This window comes from Nymphalis io, chromosome 5 (genome assembly GCF_905147045.1).
Source record: "Nymphalis io chromosome 5, ilAglIoxx1.1, whole genome shotgun sequence".
Taxonomy (NCBI): domain Eukaryota; kingdom Metazoa; phylum Arthropoda; class Insecta; order Lepidoptera; family Nymphalidae; genus Nymphalis; species Nymphalis io.
The window spans coordinates 13,942,348-13,966,869 of record NC_065892.1 but is presented as its reverse complement, the minus strand read 5'-3'; the positions used below and the strand labels follow the sequence as shown (position 1 = coordinate 13,966,869).

General features: G+C 32.3%; 1 protein-coding gene across 1 annotated transcript; it reads right to left on the bottom strand.

Moving 5' to 3' along the window:
- Positions 1 to 261: 261 nt before the first annotated feature.
- LOC126768421 (sodium channel protein Nach-like) lies at positions 262 to 23,728 on the bottom strand. The gene is made up of 8 exons (XM_050486450.1): positions 23,652 to 23,728; positions 20,402 to 20,483; positions 17,361 to 17,634; positions 12,266 to 12,322; positions 12,029 to 12,152; positions 8,668 to 8,774; positions 6,474 to 6,580; positions 262 to 372 (listed from the first exon to the last, which is right to left on the bottom strand). The coding sequence occupies exons 1-8, from the start codon at positions 23,726 to 23,728 to the stop codon at positions 262 to 264; spliced, it is 939 nt and encodes a 312-aa protein (XP_050342407.1).
- Positions 23,729 to 24,522: the final 794 nt, after the last annotated feature.

Genomic DNA, 24,522 nt, shown 5'->3' with positions numbered 1-24,522 from the left:
GTTTTCCTTCACCGTAAAGCACGAGATGAATTATAATCACAAATTAAGCACATGAAAATTCAGTGGTGCTTCCCCGGGTTTGAACCCACGATCATTAGTTAAGATTCATGCCTTCTTACCACTTTATGAAATCATATATTATATATAATTGCATGTTTTGATAGTTAAATTTTCTACTCATTTTTTATTGATAAAACTATAAATCGTCAATAGCATACAAAAACTATTATTGTGTTTTTGTAAAAAATAAAATGCATATACTCACAATATTTCTGTGATGTTATGTGTACTTGGTCCATAAACCATTTCCGGATCACAGACAGACACAGCTGGGAAAGGAATATTATCAATATGATAATGCGTTGATTCAACCTGGAATTACGAAATATATTTTATAATAATATATTTTCAAAATTATAATAAAATTATTTCTACTATAAATAAATTATTTATCATCATTTTAACATTTACAAATAAAAAAAAATATAGCTTAAGTTAAAAGGATGTTTAATAAGCAAGGCGCATTATTATAAAAATGATAATATAGATGCTAAAGAGGCTGAAAGTATTCGTTGATATTCATATAGGAAAAATAAATGTATATAATTATTATTACACAATATAACAATGATTGATGAAAATGACTATGGAGTAAGAGTACTGAGTTTCTTGCAAGTTCTCGATAGAATCTAAATTACGAAGTGGTGGTAGCTTGATTTTAAATTTAATTTTGTGCCATGATGATCCAAAGGTACTTAATACGAGCATACTTTAATTTAAAAAAGTGTACATATATCAAAAAGCCGATATGGCCCAGTGGTTACAACGCGTGAATCTTAACCGATGATCGTGGGTTCAAAGCCGGGCAAGCACCACTGAATATGTGTTTATAATTCACCTCGTGCTTGACGGTGAAGGAAAATATCGTGATGAAACCTCCATGTGTCTAATTTCATCGAAATTATGCCACATGTGTATTCTACCAATCCGCATTGGAGCAGCGTGGTGGAATAAGCTCCAAGCCTTTTCCTCAAAAGGGAGAGGAGGCCTTAGCCCAGCAGTGGGACATTAACAGGCTGTTACTGTTACTGTACATTAATATTTTAATTACATGAAAATGTTAATATTTTATGAATATTATTAATGCAAAAGTCCGTTTGTAAATATATGTTACTTAATCACGCTCGGATGGATGTGAGCTAGACAGATCTAATTTACACCGAGCGTATATATGCTTTGCATCATGCAGAATATAAACGACTCCTGAAAAGGGTGAATAATGAAATGCTAAAAATCTATTAATATTAATGACCTAACAGAAAGTAACATTATGATTTGATTTCAGTAGATGCATATTATATAATAAGTAAAAAAGTGAATGCTAGTAATTTGAAATAAACACGGTTCCAGATATTAATTAACAGTAATGTTTATCTGCTGGGTTTCAGTATATTCTACAAATGCTCCAATACGTGTTGGTGGTAAGAGAAGCTGGTGAGGCTGGTCACTGGTGATAGAGCTTTTTGTAACCTCGTCTGGGTAGGTACCACCCACTTACCAGATATTCTACCGCAAAACAGCAGTACTTGGTATTATTATGTTCCGGTTTGAAGGGTAAGTGAGCCAGTGTATTTACAGGCACAAGGAACATAACAACTTAGTTCCCAAGGTTGGTGGCGCATTGGCGATGTAAGCGATGCTTAACATTTTTTAGAAAGCCAATGTGGGCGTTGGTGGCCAGTTATCATCAGATGCCCCATATGCTCGTCCACCTACCTATTTTATAAAAAAAGTTTAATAAATACAAAATAAGCTCACAAAAATAAATGGTGCTTGGCCAAGTTTGACCGTGACACTTTCAATTAAGATTTAGGTGTTTTAAACACATGGTTATTTCACCTCTTTCTAAGGTTGTAAGTTGAACAAAAAACAGTACTTACAACTGTAAACGTAGGATTATCAGCGAATTTACTCCAAATCATTTGGCTGAGATATACGCATAGACTAAAACTACACGATATTATGATGGCCCAGATTGCATGAATCCACCATTTTGAATTGGTGGAGAAATAATAAGCACCATGGAGAGTAGAGTGCTTGCAAAACTCTTTGAATTTTAAATTGATTGTCTTACGGATGACTTTGTTGGGGAACATTTTACAGCAGTTTGAGAGACTGATTATAAAAAAGTGTCATAATATAAACGAAGTTATTACGTTAAAAGTGATACTTAATAAAAAGTAAAAGCTAGTTATTATTCTTTCATTAGTAATTATAATTATAGACTTATCTTAAGTGTACAATATAGAATTCAAAATTTAAATTGACTTCAAAGTTTAAATGGTAAAATTGATTCTTAATAAAAGTTGAAACCAGTTGTTATTGTTTCATTAGTAATTCTAATTAGGAATTTGAAATGTCTACAAAAAGTTTCAATGACGTGATCTAATGGGAATCGAAGTGTAAAATTTTGTCCGGATAGAAGTCTACATAGATACTTTACTCAACATATACCCTTGAGAAATAATTAATAAGAAGTCATATTCAATAAAAAGCAGCTAGTTAACAAGAAAAACAAAAAAAATATTACCTGCAATCTTTTAATCCATCTTCGAATCAAATCAGTCTAGTGAGGACTATTAGGATAATTATAAATAAAACGAATAGCAATGATATATATATCATTGCATTTTTATTATAGATATCAATATATATAGAACCTACGAAATTGGAATATATATACGAGTGAAATAAAAAATATATCTATATATTTCGTTAAATAAGCCTACCGGTCCAATCTAAGCCAGGGATCCACTAAAATGTACCAAAAAGTATCATCAAAAACGGACCAGTCGCTTAGCAGGAGGTCACTAACTTAAGGAAGAATAAATAAATATACAGATACATATAATATACATATATAATTACTAATAAGTGTATAACAAATACATAAAATTTAATATATAAAAATCTCACGGTGTTGTGGTCGAACCCTTCCGAAACGGCTCGACCGATTTTTATGAAATTTGTTACTTATATTTGGGAGGGATGAGAATAGGTCGTAAAGTATATTTCATACCGCTAGGTGATAAGGGTCTCTTTATCCAGCATTTTTTTTCTATTTTTTGACTTTCCTTTCACCCACTCATTAGCCCATTTTTATAACGATTTTAGTATGAACAATGTCCAAATAATTTAACTGTCGTTTGTATTTCAAACAAGACGAAATTATTCATAATGTTGAATGACAGATGGCACTACGTCCGCCTCATGGAATATCATCTGAAGTCATTCACGAGAAGCATCGCGTCATTATGACATTACATTCTGCATTTGTTATGTATCACAACGCAGTGCGTGCAAAATTTTTTACGATTGTTTTTAATTTATAAGAAATATTACTAATAATATACGTGTTTTATGATTCTAATTCTAAAAGAACAAATACATTTGCGTGTGTTCGTTATAGTGAATAATGCCAGCAAGACGCAATATAATGGCCGTCGAACGAATAAAGCAACAAACATGAGAAATAGTAGAGCAGAAAGAACAGACGAACAAATCCAACAAAATAACGAAAATATGCGTGTGAGCATGTCATCATTGAACGGTTTGCTCTTCGGCACGTATCCAGTAGCAAGGCTGTTCCTGAAGTCCATTCACACACGAAAAAATATCGCAAAAGACTTTGTTCCTCCCCGGATTTCTTCTTCCTCAACCGTATATTGTTTTTTGTAATTGTTTTAATTTACACGGGACTTATATCGTGTTCATCGCAATTTTATGGAGGAAAGTCAAGAAACCGAAATTCTAGCAAGTGTAAATAATGCAATCTTCAAAAATAAGTTAATAAATCATGTAAATTAATTCAAGTTTACATACATTACATACAATCAATTGATTCGAGTGTTTACTATTGACAGTATAATCAGAGAAATGATAGTATAATCGTATGCTCAGCGTCAAAAAAACTATAGAAAGAAAAAAAAACAAAATCAATGACCAATATTTATCAAGCAATTATAACAATATTGAATTTAAAGTAAACTGTTTTGATTGTTTGAAACTTTTAAAGACATTTTTGATGATAAAAAATAAAAAAGCTGAGATGTCCCAGTGGTTCGAACGCGTGAATCTTAACCGATGATCGTGGGTTCAAACCCGGGCAAGCACCACTGAATTTTCATGTTCTTAATTTGTGTTTATAATTCAACTCATGCTTGCTGCTGTACTGAAAGCTATAAAAAATATATGTCACTATTTTTTCAATCGTCACAAAATTTTACTTCTAAAATGTTTTAAATTAGAAAATTTTAAGCAACCGTTTTATATTGAGAAAGTTAATTTCATTGAAGATTTCAAAGGTCAACTCCATATAGTCTTTGAAGTACGATTATCCCTCACCATTTTATACGCCGTTCTATTTACAAAATACTTTTATTGTAAACATTTTTTTCTTCACCTTTATTTCACTTGATAAAATCTTTGATGTTTACTAGCTTTTATTTATCTTTACCTGTTTGTTTGTGTAAGTAAAAATTCACAACAGAATATTAAGCCAACCGAGGGATTTTTAATCGACCGTTCGAGCGGACATTTGGCACAACTTATGGTACTGGAGACAGAACAATCTAGTAAATTAAAGTTTAATAACTGATGGAAAGGTGTAATAAGGATACGGATTACGGATTGAATAGAAGATTGTTTTGAAAGATTTCTTCACTTGATTATATTTATGTGCACCATTAAGTTAGCTCTATTATGTAGCAAACCAAAAATTTAACAATAGCTTGATATATACATACTTGGCGTGATTGATAGATGATAATTGAACCCACAAACTTCGACTTAAAGGCAAGTAGCCTTTAAGTCGAATTTTGGGGGTTCAATTCCCACCCAGGACAGACATTGGTGTGCATGAACATGTCTGTTTGTCCTGAGTCTGGGTGTAATTATCTATATAAGTACGTATTTACAAAATAAAAGAAGCATATGTATAAAAGTAGTATATCAGTTGTCTGGACGTCATACATCCCAAAAGTGCCACCAACCCTGGTAACTAAGACGTTATGCCCCGCATGCCTTTTTTTATTGAATAGGTAGGTAGACGCGCATATGGACCACCTGATGGTACAAGTGGTTACAAACGCCTATAGAAATTGGCATTGCAAGAAATGTTAAGCATCGCTTACTTCGCCAATGCACCACCAACCTTGGGAACTATGGGATGTTATCTCCCTTGTGCCTGAAGTTTCACTGGCTCACTTGCCCGTCCAAACGGAATAAAACAATACTTAGTATTGCTATTTGGCAGTAGAATATGTGATAAGTGGGTGAAACCTACCACCAAGAAATTAATTAGCAATATGTACAAAGTCCACCACATAAGCAAATCATGCAGAAATTGCTCGCTAGTCTAACTACGACACAGATTAAAATGAAACTTGAATAGTGACGCTGACCTAAAAAAATATTACCTTTGTTTTTATTTTGCGATGTAGAGAAAAACTGTGAATGTAGTGAGACTAGCATTGAACTTTTTTTTAAGACAACGTATTCTAATAAGCTACTTTAAAAGACAGCAATAGCATTTTTTTAATTACATTGAAGTAAAATGTGAAGATCGTTAGATTTTATAGATTATCTTTTAGTCGATAAAACTAGCCTTTGTAATAGAATGGAAAATGAAATTGAAAAGAGTATTATGTAATTTTTTTATATTTGTCATAATTTGAATTTCGAATAGTTGAACTAAGTACAAAAACTCCGCAGGGTAGTATGCGCAAGCGATCCCGTGACGCCCCTCGAAAAGGAGGCGTGGGTACCGCTGGTTTTTAGTGGGTATTCCGGCGCATGCTCAGCGCTGGCGAGTCCCACATACCCCTCACTTCAAGTGGGGGAATGCATAAACGCGTTTTCCAGCGAAAAAAAAAAGTACAAAAACTCCCAAATGACAGTTAGCTAATAATATTGAATGATAATTGCCTGTTTACTTATGTCAAATAAAGTTATTCATACATGTAGTAGGACTTCATCTGGCATATGCAGAATTCATCACGATGTTCTTTATGTGCCGAGCATGTTTTTTTACATTCACAAGTAAAATTTAAATAAAGTATGTTTTGATTTATTAGAAATCCTCGTTTCATTTCGTGCCATGTCACTAAATTTTTAATTTTTAATTGGTAGTGCCTAATATCATCTTAATTATTGACACAGTAAAATAACACTTGAAATTTTATTATTTTTTTCTTTGTTTAATATTTATTAATTAAAATAGAAAAATCCATTGGAATATGACACAAATAAAAATTACAATCAATATAAGGCGAGTACAGTGATACACCCCTATAGGCAATAAAACAATACTCTTAAAGACATTCTTTTTATGATTGTCAAACATGAAATGGTAAATATTTAATGAATGAAAAGGACATAACATATTTTGGAATAACTTTATTTGTATTTTTCACATAACTACATAAAATTCTAAATACGAAAGATAAAAACAAATAAATTACTTCAAACAGCGTTATTATCGAGACACCGAAGCTTAGTGAGAAAACTCCGCCATAGGTAGCTGAAAAAGATATTACATAATATATTTTATGATTATTATACAGGAATATTTTTCAAGTATCATAAATATTAAAGTTTATCATTTTATTAATTTAAGCTGTATTGATCGCAAATAATTACATTGTTATTTATTGGTATAAAATGCATAATAAAAGCCAACTATCCAGTTAGCCTAATAATATATTCTCTTCTTCCATAATCTATATTCACGTTTTATGATTTTTTTTTAACTATGGCAATTTTTAGTATTTCGAATTTTGTTACGTCCTAGAAAGGCCCATGATTTAATGGAGAATGTGTTATTATTTTATCAAATCTGCCTATCCATATTCGTCGATACACAACTAACCATGGCATTTTCATGAGATGACCCCTGTGTATGTCCCTGTAATAACATTGCGCCTAACCGGAAAAGCAATTCAAAGTATTGAATGTTGTCGTTAGAATAACTAATAATTGATATATAAATGCTAGATGGCCTAGCACAAGCCTCTGCCTGCCTATCTCCGAAGTAAAACTACTGTCAGAAAACTGGCAAAACAACATTTTTTTTAATAAAAACTGCGCTGTTGCAAGGTTTGTCAATTGCACGATAGATAGTATGCGTAAGCGATTCCTTGACGTCCCCCGAAGAGGCGGAGTACCGCTGGTTTTTAGTGGCTATTCTGGCGCCTTCAGCGCCGGTGAGTTAAACATACTCCCCTCATGTGGGGAAAACGAGTAAATGCGGTTATCCAGCGAGAAAAGAAAAGTTGTGTGAACTGTTTATAATTGTAGTCAATTGCCAATCACATAAATTCATAACAAAATGTATATAAAATTCGCGCAATCTAAAGTGGTCATCGTGAAGTTCAACTTTCATGGTAGGAATATTACAATAGTGAATAATCATAATGGTAACCACGTAATAAAGTTATGTTTAGTGGCGTTAGGGCAACATTTATATATATTACATATATATATCAGCGTAAGCCGGATGTATCGCGTATATTTTATTGAATTTTCATGTGCTTAATTTGTGATTATAATTCATCTCATGCTTGACGGTGAAGGAAAACATACAACACAAAACCGACATAGGTCTAAAATCAAAGAATCAAAATCTTGGGACGTCAATCAAACTTGGAATCTAGTCTAAATTTCGATTTTCAGAAAATAGAATTCATATGTATTTGTACCAACTGGTGAAGTCACCGACAAGAAAGTCAAAGTAACCGAATACATTCGCTTTTCTTTTCTTGTAAGAAATTGTCAGTCTGAAAATTATTGACATGTCTGACAAATCTGACAAACGTGATTAGCGACGTGCTTACAAAATGAAAGACGATTTGAAAAAAAAATTGTACCAACGGTTAACAGATTGGCTTCTTTCATTGACTTAAAGTATTGTACCACCAGGGTAGGGCTTTCTGCAGGCCCGTCTGGCTGGGTACCAACCACTTATTTGATATTCTACCGCTAAACTGCATTACTTAGTATTTTTTCGTTTCGGTTTGAAGGATAAGTAAGCCAGTGAGCCAAGGACATAACATCTCAGTTCCCAAGGTTGGTGGCGCATTGGCTATGAAAGGAATGGTTATTATTTCTTACATGGCCAATGTCTATAGGCGGTGGTACCACTTACCATCAGGTATCCCATTTGCTCCTCCGCCTGCCTATAACATAAAAAAATGTTTCATACAACTTTTATTGTTCATAAAGAGGAAATCAGAGAATTACTTCAGAAAACCAGAAATATATTGTAGTGAGGTTATTTTACAAGACTTATCACTCTATTTGGTCGCGCAGGTGCTTTAACATCCATTATCTGGAGAAACAAAACACATTTTTTCACTTACTCCTTCTTGCTAGATGGTATTTTTACTCACAAACCAAACTCACATATACACTTAGATTATACGGTTGACCTGAGAGGTTTTATCGTTAAAAAATCGATGTTATTCATTTTAGTTTTTTAATGTTTAAATAATAAATAAGTCGAATTACAAATACAGGAAGTAACATTGTTTCAGAGCAGGCACTTGGTATATATAGGTATTGGAATTGATGAATGCTTATACGAAGTATTTAATAAATAAACAAACTCACCAATGAAATAGTTGAAGTCAATGAGGAGCATATTTTGAAAACAGTTGCAAGTTGATTTTGCAAAGTACACCTGGAGTGACGACAGTTCACTAATATTACGACCTAACCTGCAATTTTTTTTTTTTAATTCGGTGTATTTGTAATTGTAAAGGTTGTTTGTTTATCTATTTTAATATGTGATATTAAGCTAAAGTCAATATAAGATTAGGTATATTTTTCATATACTTAAACTATGATACTGCTAAATAAATGATGGGCATTAGATGCGCCCACCGTACTATCGGCTAAAACTTCAATTGACTAAAATAATTACATTTGCGTAATATTAATTGATAAATGAAAATCTAGCAATATTGTCGGTGCAATGAACCGTACAGTAATAATATAGGCTTAACTTATTATATTAATGATCAGTGGTCTCACTAAACTGTTATTATACAAACACACAGAAATACTTTGTACTGTATTTAAACAGTCAGTGCAATAAGCGTATTGGCAGTGTATGAATATATATATATGTATATACATATATCTTACTTTTAAAGAACTAATTTCAATCATTAATTTACCATAACGAAGACAATTTTAACAAATATAATACGATGTTAATGCTATTGTTCTTACATTCGTATCAAGCAAGGCTCGTAGTTCAAACTGATTGTATTGTGTGAAAACTTCAGAGCAACGATAATGGCTCTTGTAAAACTTGAAGATGTCTTACAATTTCAATCTAGATTCTTACTATTTGAACACGGGACATGTGTCTTTATTGCATTTGTAGTAAGGTGTATTATTATGTGGGTAATTTGTCTTATCTTGCCCTGCTAAAGACAGCAAGCTTGTTTTAAACTTTACACAATAAATCTTTGAAAAAAACCTTACTTTTCGACAAGCTACAGCTACAAATGACATTTCCTTAACTAAACTTCTTTAAATAAAATGTTTTCAAAGGATATACGCAAAATACTATTCTTTTAAGTAATTATATGCTTAAAAAAAGGCTTTCATATAAATGTTTTTTAGCGGGTGAATAGTTAAACAATGCTACCTTCTTCTTACAAATGTCAAATCGATTAAAACAGAAAGAGCGAAATCTGTGTTCAAGTGTATATTTTATAATTATATTTTAAATACGAGTAGTTCGATATATTCTGTAATATTTTTGCCGGATACGTCCGGATACATCCGGATCATGGCATTGTTATATAAACTTAACAGTAATCAGACTAAAGTAAAAAATATTAGCCAAATTGACTATGCATTCTTATGCATTGAAGTTTTCATACCTGGGCTTAGCGCGATAAATAATATAAACTCTTCCGATTTTTTTTTACATAAAGTAGCTGTGTCGTGGACTCATAGGTTGTTTGATTTCAATGAAATACTTAACTTACATACACTTGACTATATTATGTTACTGCAGCGCTTCCTAGAATTGAAGCTTAAATATTACACTGGCATCCGAATTATTATTATTCCAAAAATAATTATTCAAATTGAATAAATAGTAGTATAGATTAAATACATTAAAACACAATATGCGTGTAACATCTATTCAAATGTACAAATAAATACAACTATTGTGTCTATCTGTGGATTCAAGTATAACTGCATTTGAAGTTAATATGGATTTTTTCAAGTTAATAGAATCAAAACAATCATTGCTATTTTTTTTTCAATCAGTTTGTCCGAAGTTATCTTCAAAAGGGTGAAATTTATAAATGTAAATAATATGGGCAATATCATCGTAGTGTACAATTTATTGGTTTCATTCGGTAAATACATTGCTGACGCAGTAAATCATGCTTTTTACGGAACTACCCTTGACTTGAGGTCATATTTTATATATAGTAGTATTTTATAAATCTATGTACAAATATTTATGCGCCCCTTTACACATGCGTTGCTTATATCGCAAGGTAATTTTATTATCTTTAGTAAAAACGCGAAGATACTTTTAATTTTTCTTAATAAACAAATTTGTGTTTTCATATTATAAAGAGTAAATTTTTGGATGTTTTTTAAAGATCCAAAAATTTCATTAATATGGAACTTTCATATTATTTTAGTTTATAGTATCAGGGCTTATATTGCTATATTATATGATATAATATCCATATCCATAAATTTATATCCATAATATCCATAAATTTTTTGAGATGTAGTACTAGACGTAGTCGCAGAGAAAATTGACAATTTCATATATAATATTACTTACACTAACCATGCCGAGATGGCCCAGTGGTGAGAACGCGTAAACCTTAACCGATGATCGTGGGTTCAAACCCGGGGAGCACCACTGAATTTTCATGTTTTTAATTTATGTTATAATTCATCTCGTGCTTGACGGTGAAGGAAAACATCGTGTGAAAACCTGCATACGGCTTATTTCACTGAAATTCTGTCACATGTGTATTCCACCAGACCGCATTGGAGCAGCGTGGTGGAATAAGCTCCAAACCTTCTCCTCAAAAAGTGAGAGGAGGCCTAAGCCCAGCAGTGGGACATTCATATTTTTTTCTTTTTGTCATAATTAATTAGACATTCCAAAGAAAACGACTAGGAACTTGTGTATGTATTGCAATAAATCTTTATTGTAAAGTAAATATTTGTTCATTCCTTTAGATTTATAAAGAAATTCTTGAAATATAACGCAGTCGTAAATACTCGTATAAATTTCTACAAGGAAGGCTGGCAGTCGACTGGCGAGACTTAAATTTTATATTGCATGTTGCATGCAGAAACATTTTTTTTGAATGTTGTTTAAGGTGATATCAAAATTAGAAATTTCCCTTACAATTATTTTTGTCCTGTTTTGTTGGGTTTCATATACAAACTAATGATAACGTGGTACTTATATAAACGGGCTTGCGCAAAGCTCTACCGCTAAGTTAAATGTGATTGTTATTCGAAATTAAGTTTTACTTGAAGCGCACATTCTAGCGGTTCTTTTTTACTTGTGAAAATTTTATACGTATGTACACAATTACACACAAGGATAAAAATACATTAGTCTTATTTAAGACCAGATGAGACAGAACCCCATTCAGATCACTTAACATTCGGTACAAAACGATATTTTTTTTATGAAATGCTCATACATAAGCGATTTATTTTGTCATACATTAATCATAATAACATTCAGTTTTCTGCTTAATAGGTATTACATAATGTCTGCATTGATATAAATTTTTAACTTTGGAACCGATGTAGGGTTAACAAAACATGCTTGAAAAGTTTACAAAATATTAATTACTCCTGGTCAAACGCAGTCTGATTTAGTGGGATTCAACTTTTTGAGTAAAATATATTAAATAACACATATTCTTATGATGCATTATGTTTGCGGTTTCAAACTTACGTTACATTTCTCGGGTAGAAATCGGCTAGCAGCGGCATGACGTCACTAGTTATACTGTACCTCTTATCACGACATTCTATGTAGCAAATTGGTGTGCAATCTTTCTCCCATTCTATATCATGAACTGATGAATAAATAAAATTATAAATAATGTCTTTGTCTATTAATGTAAAAAATATATATTTGTCTAAAATATTTTCTCATATAAAAATCTCTGAGATAAAACTTAAGCCTCACCTCGCAAATTGTTCAGACATTCTAAGTCTCCAAAATCGCAAATTCGTAATGCCTTCTCTGTAAATAGAAAAAAAAGCATTAAATTATTTAAACATTCAATAAAAATATACAAATAGAATTTCTTATTCCAAGTCATTATGAATACAAAAAGTCTAGTTTAATAAAATTACTAAATAATAGCTATAATAATATAACAGGCAAACGTTACAGATTTATAACTTGAGTCAATTTATTTAAAATAATTTGATTATCTGCGATCAAAGAAATTCAACTAAACTTTAAAATATTAATAGTCTTTTTATTTTATTTTTTAATTAGCTGGACCTTTGAACGCTTCTCATTAATAAGAAAATCTTGTAGTAGAAAATTCACGTTACTTGATTTTTATAAGAGTTAGGGGTGGAGATTTAGATTTTTAAATTCTTGTCTAAATTATTCCATACAATTTAAATACAAAATATATTTAAATGTTGATCGCATGATAATTCGAATACACATCATTTTAATATAATAAAAATAACAACGTGATTCTTTTTGGGCAAGGCAAGCAGTATCATAGCCATATTTTTTTATTAATTTATTTTAATAACGCCTTTCACGCCGAAGGTTGTGGGTTCGATTCCCACGCAGGACAGACATTTGTGTGCATGAACATGTCTGTTTGTCCTGAGTCTGGGTGTAATTATCTATATAAGTATGTATTTACAAAAGTAAAAGTAGTATATGTAGTATATCAGTTGTCTGGTTTCCATAGCACAAGCTTTGTACAAGCTTAATTTGGGATCAGATGGCCGTGTGTGAAAAATGTCGCAGGATATTATTATTATTATTTCTATTTAACTTTTAAAGTTTCTCTTCTTTCGAAGGGTTTAAACCTAAAACGCGGGCTGCAGCCAAGCGTTAAGGAGTGTTGCTTATATTAAAGACGTTGAAGATAAAGTGGATGATGATATACACTTTCGGGTGATACGGCAGGTGTTAAGGATTATGGCTTTTTGAAGTATATGGAAGATATACGCTAGCATTTGTCAGGTGTTCAGACTTTGTGTCAAGGATTTTGGCACGATACCTGTGGATGATAGGACTATTGGGACTATGTGTACTGTTTGTGCTTTCCATTGCGTTTTAATTTCTATGGCGAGATCTTGATATTTACTTAGCTTTTCAGATGTTGTGGTTTGTATGTTATGTGAATTAGGAACGGATATATCGATAAGATAAACGATTCTATTGATTTTATCATGAACGGTAATATCTGGTCTATTATAACAGATAGTTTTGTCAGTTATTATTGTTCTATCCCAGTAAATTTTGTGGTTTCTCTTGTCTAATACACTTTCCGGTTTATATTCATTTCTGTTATAAGTTTATATTTGTATGCTATATGTTGGTGTATGATTGCAGCCACTTGATCATGTCGATGCTTATTATTATTATTATTATTATTATCCAACAAACAATACACATGACAAGCTTTAAATAGATTATACGAATTATAAGTGTATGTGCTCCCTCAGTTACAGGAAACCACAGCATCCATCCCATACAACTAAGTAACAGCTAATATAAATAGTAAAATTAAAATTAAGAACTTTACAAATATTTTAGTGTATTAAATTACAAATATTATAGTAAGAACTTTACATATTATAGTGCATAAGTGTGTGTGCAAACACAGGAGCACTCTATTCCCTTAACCGGAGAGAGTTCAGGCGCATGACCAAATGCTTAACGTTCTTTAAGAGGCTAGGCAGCTTAAATACTGAGAATTTCTAGATAGAAAAACCCAATAACGTTTTATTGGCTCGATATACCACCAGACTCCTTATCCGTGACCTTATAGCTACCCACTCAGGTACGACGAGGCACTGACGAGGTAGTTATTCCTTCATTACAGTAAATTAATTCATTTATTCATTTTATTCAAATGAAATCGACTACCACTATGTGACTTTATCTAGGCCCGCTGGTTGAGCCTCTACTCAAAAAAATTCAATATTTCCGACACGCTAGCCGTAATTGAATGTTAATTGAACCATGTCAAACATGTCACGTGCTAAAGGTAGCTATTTTGAAACTACAGATGTTCGACATTGTTTTATGTATGTTTACCAAGTTTTCCGACAATTGTGAAAGGATTTGGTCATCATTTTTTTTATCTAAAGACGCATTAGACTTTAATTTACAGTCAAAGTAAAACTGAAACCATTTTGCAAATAGAAACACCGATATCTAAGAACATATTGCCACTTAAGAATAACTGATAAAAGTAACTCAGTCGAAATTAGTTTGTCATACTATTGATTTAAAAAAGAAAAAAAGATGTAGCCTTGTGGAAATCCTTGCAATAGTTCATACATTTGTAAATAAAAATCTTCTCACACGCCAAAGATTTGCAATTTCGATTGGCAACAGTGCTGCGCCTTGGGACTTATCCCAGAGGACAGTTTATAAGATTGCGTACCTGTGTTCAATTTTGTTTGACATTTTTTAATTAATAAAACTTTTACACTTACAAATTAACTAGATTTCGAGTAGGGACGAGAATTCACTGCATTATCTGAAAATTGATTATAATGTTCATAGTAAGTTAATTATGTGGTTTTTAAGAACAAAGCTCTCAGTATTAATAAGGTTTGCGGTTCGACTAAGTGCTTTTTATTGTTAAAAGCCTTATTTCAGTTAACTTTATAAGCAAGTATTCGCTAAAATGTCTGCCCTATCGTTTTTAGGAATGATTATTCATCATTCCTATATTAGCTACTATAATTTATTACAACATTGTCATCGTCATTAACTCATATATATCACTGTATTTTAATAATAACAACGTGTGTCGGAGTACCTCCTCACTAACTACAGGGCTACACGAGGGGAAACCCACCGGTTTGCTACCTAGCGGCCATGTATGAGTTCTTGCTTGAGCCGAATATAACTGTCACTATTGTAATTATTTCATTTTTAAATGTGAATATGGTGATGAGACATGCACACTTTTTTGGATTGGAACATCTGAATCGCTCTTAAAAGAAATTAAAATCTTTTTTTTTTATATTTGCCGGGAGGGCAAATGATTTTACTCCACCTGATGGTAAGTTTACTGGTGGTAGGGCTTTGTGCAAGCTCGTCTGGGTAGGTACCACCCACTCATCAGATATTCTACCGCAAAACAGCAATACTTGATATTGTTGTGTTCCGGTTTGAAGGGTGAGTGAGCCAGTGTAATTACAGGCACAAGGGACATAAAATCTTAGTTCCCAAGGTTGGTGGCGCATTGGCTATAAGCGATGGTTGACATTTCTTAGAATGCCAATGTCTAAGGGCGTTTGGTGACCACTTACCATCAGGTGGCCCATAAGCTCGTCCACCTTCCTATTCTATAAAAAAAAAAAAAAGTGGTAATAGTGTCCAAACGCGACGACGACCAGTACAGTCTGGAAAAATGTTCTGTACTAGCCGACCCGCCTTGCCGGCCCGCAAGATGCCTCTTCACGCCTTGTTTGAAGGAACCCAGGTTGTAAGAGGAGGGGAACACGTAAGCTGGTAAGGAATTCTACTTTTTGGAAGTGCGACAAAGAAAGGAGTTGCCAATTTTCTTTGTGCGTGAAGAAATTGATGTCATAGTTAGGCGGAGACATTGAGAGGTTGACTTATGAAGAAAGGGGGAAGCAGGAATTAGAGAGAATAATTCCTCAGAGCACTTGACGTGATACAGTCGATAGAAAGTGCTCAGCGCAGTTGTTGTGGCGTGAAAACCTAGTTCCTTAGTTTATGTATATTCCCAAAAGAGAGCATATCATTGATATGCAAAAGAAAGAGTGTGGGGGATAACACAGATTCCTGGGGGACCCCAGCATTCACTACATGGAATTGTGAAGAGCAACCATCAACTAGGACACGGAGGCTACGCTTATGCAGGAAGCTGGCTATCCAGGTGCAGAGCTGAACAGGCAGACCATATTCCGGCAGCCTAGATTAATATTAATTAAACTCTCAACTTAAATTAATATTAATCAAACATGGAAACATGATTGAAACTTATTCGGTTCGTAATCAAATGAAATCTAGTTGCCAGATTATTAATATTTGCTTACAAAATTTTATTACTAATTCTAACATTCAGTACACAAATGCAGTAACGCAGGGAAAGCTTAGAGAATTTTCCTACTTTCATCCATCGACATTCTGAGGCATCAATAAAGTTAAGCCTGCTCATATTATATGTTCTAAATAAATCAGATCAAATCTATTCTGTCTGTGATTTAAATATAACTGAAAAAAATTTAACCGAAGATTCCGGATTCAAACACAGATAAGTACCACTAAATTTCCATGTAATTTGTGTTAATAATTCATCTCGTCCTCGGCAGTGAACGAAAACATCGCCAGGAAACGTCGTATGTTATTTTAGTATGTGACAAACATACTAATATAACATTTCCCGTGTAGCTCTAAGCCACTTATTATACGTTGAAAAATGAGGAACCCTTATGCTTCGTTTTTACGTTACGTTGTCGAGTTTCATATGACTTTGGTTACGTGATCTCGTATGTAATACAATATGGCGGACATAAATTGCATACGAAACTAATATACATCACAAATTTATGAAGTTAGTATAATTATTTACAAATTTATTATTTGATAGATTAAAAAAGTATAACCATATAAGTTTGTTCTCTTTGTCATATTATAAATTTTTAAGCTTTTTATTTATTTATTCGGAAATATAACGGTGCAATAAACACAGAAATAATAAATATCAATAAAATAACCTATCAATACTAATAACAAATACTAAAAAGGGAGACAGGAATAATAAAAAACAAAATATTAAATAAGAGTCTAGTGGTGCAGAGAGGCAATAGTGCCAGCGTCTTGGGTACAATGCCTCAGGACAATCTTAGACGACGTGTTTGTTCTATAAATTTGTAGTGCGTTTATATAAATATATAAAACAAATATATATATATATATATATATATATATATATATATAGCGTGTGACTGTAAATTAAAAGATGATCAATAATACTTTTGATAGATTACCCGTTATAAAACTATTTAAAATTCATTTCAATTTAAATAACACTCACCTTTTGGATACTTATATGGTACGCATCCGCATTGATCTGCATAGTTCTTCATCTTGCATTCAGTTTTACAGGTTTCGCTACTAAATTTGTCTGTATGTTGGAGTAAGAACTCGTCGTGGAAGGCACAATTGCGTTTCTCCAAAGGCACGTGCCGGATATCATCATCACTTAGGAATATTCTCGGTTCGACTTTAATATCCAATGACTGACCTATTACGACATATTTGTATAAAACTGTTATTTCTGGATAGTCAGTTGGATCATTAAGAAGAATCTGAAAAGCAATTTCGTTATTCCATTTAATGTCATCTGGGAACATGTAAAAACAGGTTATGTAATTATGCTGTACGAGTAAGAAAATATTAAAATAGTATTTTTTTTAGAATTAAGCTAAATGGCTTAACATTTTGTTTGTGTGTTTGTGCAACACTCCTACATTAACGTAAGCGTTGAAATATTAGACAATTTGAAAAGGCCCTTATTTATCATGTACTTCTAAGAACTTTAAAGCCTCATAACTTATGGAATTAATGGGAAATGCCAGGCTTCCGAAGGAATATCATTAGTGGTGACAAATACGAACAGCCCATACTAAAAACAATAGTATTCGATCGTTTTTCGGAAAGTACTCAAGCTGCATAATTACCATATAACATTAATTTAAAAATAGGTTTTTCAAATATTATATTTTATACAAAAGTCATGGTTATAATTTTGATATTTTAAAACGGTTACTCTAATTATTTACTTACCAATATAGACTATATTATTGTTAAGCGTGTTTTGTTAATAAAAAATACCGTTTCTGACGCATAGCAATTTTGACCAATTATTTTCGTCACATGCCGTAAGATATGTTCGGACGCTACTAGTGGATTGGTTGGTTCTATTTATATCGTGACTTTTGTTTTTAAATATCATACGACTTAATTTTTATTTTGCCCATAAGAGGAATAGGTTAGCTAGCTAAATATTTCATTTCTACAAAGAATAACTGACGAGATTACTCTCGGTTCGTGTCAGCAAAATGAATATTCCGCCGGTTACAAGTAATTTCCAGCGCTAATAAGCGCTTTTGAATTATTATGTTACAGAATTAAATTGAGTTGAGAGAATAAAGTTGTGAACTTCGGAACTATTGCATTGATAAGTACCGACAACAAAGTAATTACTAATTACTCTTTTTTTCAAATGCAATATAAAGTCAATTACATAAAATTAAAGTACGTACTGTATAAATTCAAAGCAACTTTTTGTCATCTATAATTTTAATATTGTCTTGTATTGTGTAAAAAACCTATTAATTTATCTTTTTTTGTCAAAAGGTTTTTTATTAATATACAAAGACAAACAACGATTAAAAAGAAACTACTTAAAAGAAAACATACTCTGATTTTGAATTCGGCTATTCAATGATTTGCTTACAGGCTGTAAGTTGTAACATTTTACGTAGTGTAACAAGAGTTAGAATGGATATTAAAGCGATTAACTTTAAAACTAAACATATTCTTAATAAATAAAGGAATTATTCTACGTGCCGAGCCGAGTCGAGCCGTGATCAGTGGTTAAAATCTTAACCAATGATCATGGGTTCAAGCCTCGGCAAGCACCACTGAATTTTCGTGTGCTTAATTATTGTTTAAAATTCATCTTGTGCTTGACGGTGAAGGGAAACATCGTGAAGAAACCTGCATGTGTCGAATTTCACTGAAATTTTGTCACATGTGTATTCCACCAACCCGCATTAGAGCAGCGTGGTGGGATAAGCTCCTAACCTTCTCCCCAAAAAAGGAGAGGAGGACCTAGCCCAGAAGTGGGACATTCACGGGCTTTCACTGTATTCTACGTGACATTGGCGAAATAACCTATGTCGGAGCAACTAAAAGCCTGTGAAAGGCTATGAAACGAATTAAATTAGTGACACGATTCATAATAATCTCTCAGTGCGCGTGACGGCGGAAATATTTTATTTTTCTTATACTAATTCTTTGTACGTTAAAAGCCCTTAGCGAGATGATAAATCACTACAAACGGTGACAAGTGACAATCAACTATATTTTAATGCCCGAAAATAGAAACATTCAGGATATTCTGTGTATATTTATTTTTCGTAAAAGCGTAATGTAATTTTACTTACGAAATAACATTTTAATGGCGCTGACGTTAATTATATTATATAATACTTACTTACGTATATATAAAAGTGTAATAGGGTAGTAAAATTTTGACATAAAACTTTTTGCCTCAATAATACGTAAAAATAAATAGTGTTTTTTTTTTGAGTATTAATAATTATTATTATTCTACCTTGAAATATAGATTTGTATTTCTGTGTTGCAAAGTTGAGCAAATAACAAGAATATACCATCGTAGACTTTAAGGATAACTGTGCATTGACAGGGGCGATATAAATAAAAAAAATAGTTTTGAAAAAAAAACCCTTTATCATATTTTCTCGAATTTAATAATTCATCATTTAAACCTCAGAGCTGAAAGGGCAAGATTAATATCATCTTGTGGATCTGACCCACATCTTTGATATCAATTTTATTAATTACAAGCTGCCGGTCCTGAGGGCAATCTGATGCCAAATCTGGCAAAGATTATGTCATAGTTAAATACAGACATGGAATTCAGACAGCTAAAATACGTCCTATTTGTTATATGTTATTCTTACTTTTATTCTTACATTACATATATTAAGTTCATGGTCAAATTCAAATTCCCAATAACGCTTTCTATAAAAAAAATTCGTATGTTTGTTGTTTGGTTACTTATTTTCTATCTTAAATTTGTATTCCTTCATTAATATATGATTTCAATGAAGCTAACATTTAAGCAAAATTTATTACCTTACAATTTTATTGACATAGACCTGGTATATTATTGAAAAATACCCACATTACAGTTTATATATTGTTCAGAAAATTTCATTTTCAAATAGGTTACTTATGTTATCAAACGGATAGTTTGTCAAAGCGTATTGTATAAGTTTTTCAAAGCGTGTTTTATAAAGTTACAGATAAAACCGTTTGACTTACCTTAGCTCCATTGTACGGCGTCAGAGACCATTCAGGATAATCGTTTGGCTCCACGTTCAAAACTACGCTAAGCCCAGATCCTCTGTAGTGTTATATAATTATTGATTTAGATAATTTGGGTATAGTTACTTAAATATACCTTTATATAAAAACGATGATATTACAAAAAAATGATAACTAGTATTTACAAATCATATGCTAGATTTTGTTTTTTATACTCTAACATATAAATGTAATGTTAAATATATGTCAAATTTAATTAATGTTAACAAATAACATTAATTAAATATAGTATTCGGTATAGCTTGTGTGCGGTTTAATGGCAACATTGCCAGTTTCATTAGTTATCGTGATTCAGTAGAGTGGGGTTCGAAATCATTCTGTTGAGAACTCTCAAGTGTGCCGCACGTATACACTGACTATGTCAGACGTAGAAATAATATTAAATATACAAAATCCTTCGGCTTTTGTAACATATATATGTTTATAGCAATCGAAAATAAAATGTTTTTCTATTCATAGTTAATCATTTAAATTTAAAAAAATCTAGACATTACGGGTCGGTCGACAGATGCGAGACAGAAATTTATGTTTATTGATTATATTTAAAGAAAACAAATGAATAAATATGGAGTGAAATAAAAATATAAGGTCAATATATATTTCACATCAAAAATAAACATCTGAGTGAAATCGAGAAAATTCATTATAATAGAAAATGTCAGACGTGTGATCTATATTTTGATAAATGACCCATCAGAATGTGTCAAGTCTGATGAATAACTATTTGTTAAGGCGGCTATTGTAAAACGGATTTTTACTATTCAGGTCATCTTTGCACTGACATTTGTCAGACACAGTAATAATTACAGTGAGATAAGTTTCTGTATAATGATTTAAATAATTGAAAAATATATAGCTTTAGGTAATCAGCAAAAGTCTTTTCATTTCTGAATGTGGAGCATCCAGCAACCGAAAGCCAACGTAAGGCACTCAATTCCACTCAAAAAATATTATCAAAACCAGTCCAGCCATTTTAGAGGAGATCAGTGACATACATACGTACTGATGAGTTATATATAGGGAGATTATACGATTAATTATATAGTAATAATAATGTTTATCTACTGTCTCGGTAGTCTTATTTTAATAACAATAAAGTAAAATCTCCCTTAATTCAAGAAAGTGAAATAGCACATTACCGTATCCGAAATTTGAGGGTTTTATTACAAGTTTAAATAAAAATCCCAACTTTAAAGTTCAAAATTACTCTTGTCGTGAATCATGCGAAAATTTTGTTTATGGTTTGTTATTTGCAGATCGGCAAAGATGTTTCTTACTGCATAATTGAAGGCAACGCGACGGAAGTTAATTATGGAATATCTGCCGCCTGGCTTCAATTATGCAGTGTAGTTCAGACTATATTGTATCATCAAAGCCGTAAGAAGCTTTGTTCTCGGTATAATACCAATTAGATATATATAATATCTAGGTTTATATCACCTGCCAGATTCCGAAGTGACGAAAATACCACTAGACTTTTCGCTGCTCACACTTGGGTCCGAGTAGTATTCGATATCATCGTCATAGGATATTTCACTAAAAATATATTTGTTAATAAAATATACATAATGAAGAATATACTTATTTGGTATATATCAATATGGTGCAGAGAGGAAATAGTACCAGCGTCTTGGATACAATGCCACAGGACAATCTTTTAGACGGCGTGTTACTGCTTTAAATTTGCAATGTGTATTTTGTTCTTTTTATTTTAATTTTGTATTTTATAAAAATGTCTGTACATAAAATATTACATCTAATGTAATTAAATATTTCATTGTAATTAAGTTTTCACCAAAATTGAGTTTTTATTGTAGCTAGCTTTTATTCATGATTTATCTGTAATTAAAACTATAAATTTTATTTGTAAGTAGATAGGTAAGAGGTAGCTGTCAGATACTCTTCAATTATTGTACAGCTAAATTACTTGATATTGTGTGTTGGCTTAAAGAGTTAGTGAGCCAGTGTTATTACAGACTCAAGAGACATAACTTCTTAGTTCCTAAGGATGGTGGTTCATTAGCTTTATAATGTATATAGGTGATGACTATTTACATACACACACACACACATATAATATATATATGTGTGTTTTATATTTTATGCGATGTAAGAGGTATTATTCCTTACATCGCCAATGCGCCACCAACCTTGGGAACGAAGATGTTATGTCCCTTGGCCTGTAGTTAAACTGACTCACTCATCCTTCAAACGGAACGCAACAATACTATGTATTGCTGTTTGGCGGTAGAATAGATGAGTGGTTAGTACCTACCCAGACGGGCTTACACTTGCACAAAGCCCTACCACCATAGTTACTAAACTATAAGTGGCCCATTTTCCAGTCCGATAGGCAGTCGAACTGGCAAATGGGCCATTGGCAATAAATAAATAAAAATGTCAAATAGTCAACGGTATAAGGTCTCGTAGAAAGTAAATGTTACAGGTTCGATCTACTAATTCGAACTACTAATTTTATTTTATTCGACTTCTTGTAGTAACGTTGCTGGATTTCCATTGTATAAACCTTTAATAAGTGAAGCACTCTTTAAAATACCAAAGCTTGTAAATAAAGCAGAACATTTCTTGATCAGATAAATCAGAAGCTTTTATCTCAAAGTTGGATTGAATGTTGGGCTCACGGAAATACTTTTTGAATTCAATTTGTTTTTGTTCATTTTGCTTGGTATAAATAGCAACTTGACTTCACTCACCTTCACCATATCATTTGCAGATTCACTTATGTTAACAAGTTTAAATATTTGTTGCTCAACAAAAATTATTTTTGATTCTACCAATCTGGATTATTGATTATTTCATTAATTCTTTTAATGTATGCTTAATATTCGTTAGCACAGTCGAAAATAATTTAATAAGCAAGTAAATCGACAATGTTATAAAGTGCTTGACGGTGAAGGAAAACTACGTGAGGAAACCTGCATGTGTCTAATTTCATTGAAATTTTTCCAAAAGCGTATTCTACCAACCTATATTGCTATAAGCTCCTATTGGAATAAGCTCCAAACCTTTTCCTCAAAAGGGAGAGGAGGCTTTAGTGAAACAGGCTGTTACTGTTATAAAGTTTGCCAATATTTCATTGTATTGAGTTTTGTCGCTTATATTTTGTATGATGCAATTGATGGACTTGTATAAAGTTAAATTTTGTGTAATATGCTAAACAACTCACTCTATATTTCCATCTTTGAGAGCCGCGTAGTTGAAAGCGCAGCAATGGCCTTCGTATGTTTTTATCAAATTAAACATTTTGTTACAACTTTTCTTCTTACTATTGAATGTGCAGTGTAATAACAGATCTTCACATTGTTGATGTACCTAGAACATTTATGCTAATATAATTTATAATCTTATATTCTGTAAATATTGCTGGTTTTTGTTCGTATTCTACGCATTCACGTAACCATTCTACGAAGATTTGTATAGCTGTTGTTGACAGCAGCGTGAAATTTGGTCCAAAACGAGACTTCATTTTTCGTTTTGATCTTCAGATGCTCATATTTTAATCGGCTTACAATTTAGAAAAAAATATTTGAAATGTATAAAATATAATATAAACAAAAACTAATTGATTATTATTAAATAGTCTAAGCTTAAAATTAGCACAAAATTCCTAATTGCAAGTTGCAGACTCAATACTCATATTATAAGTGCAAGAGTAACTCTCTGTCTAGTCCGTCTGTCTGTCTGTACGCTTTCACGACAAAACCACGGAATCGATTTTAATGTAATTTCCGTAACCGTAACAGCCTGTGAATGTCCCACTGCTGGGCTAAAGGCCTCCTCTCCTCTTTTTGAGGAGAAGGTTTGGAGCTTATTCCACCACGCTGCTCCAATGCGGGTTGGTGGAATACACATGTGGCAGAATTTCAGTGAAATTAGACACATGCAGGTTTTCTCACGATGTTTTCCTTCACCGTAAAGCACGAGATGAATTATAATCACAAATTAAGCACATGAAAATTCAGTGGTGCTTGCCTGGGTTTGAACCCACGATCATCGGTTAAGATTCACATGTTCTTACCACTGGGCCATCTCGGCTT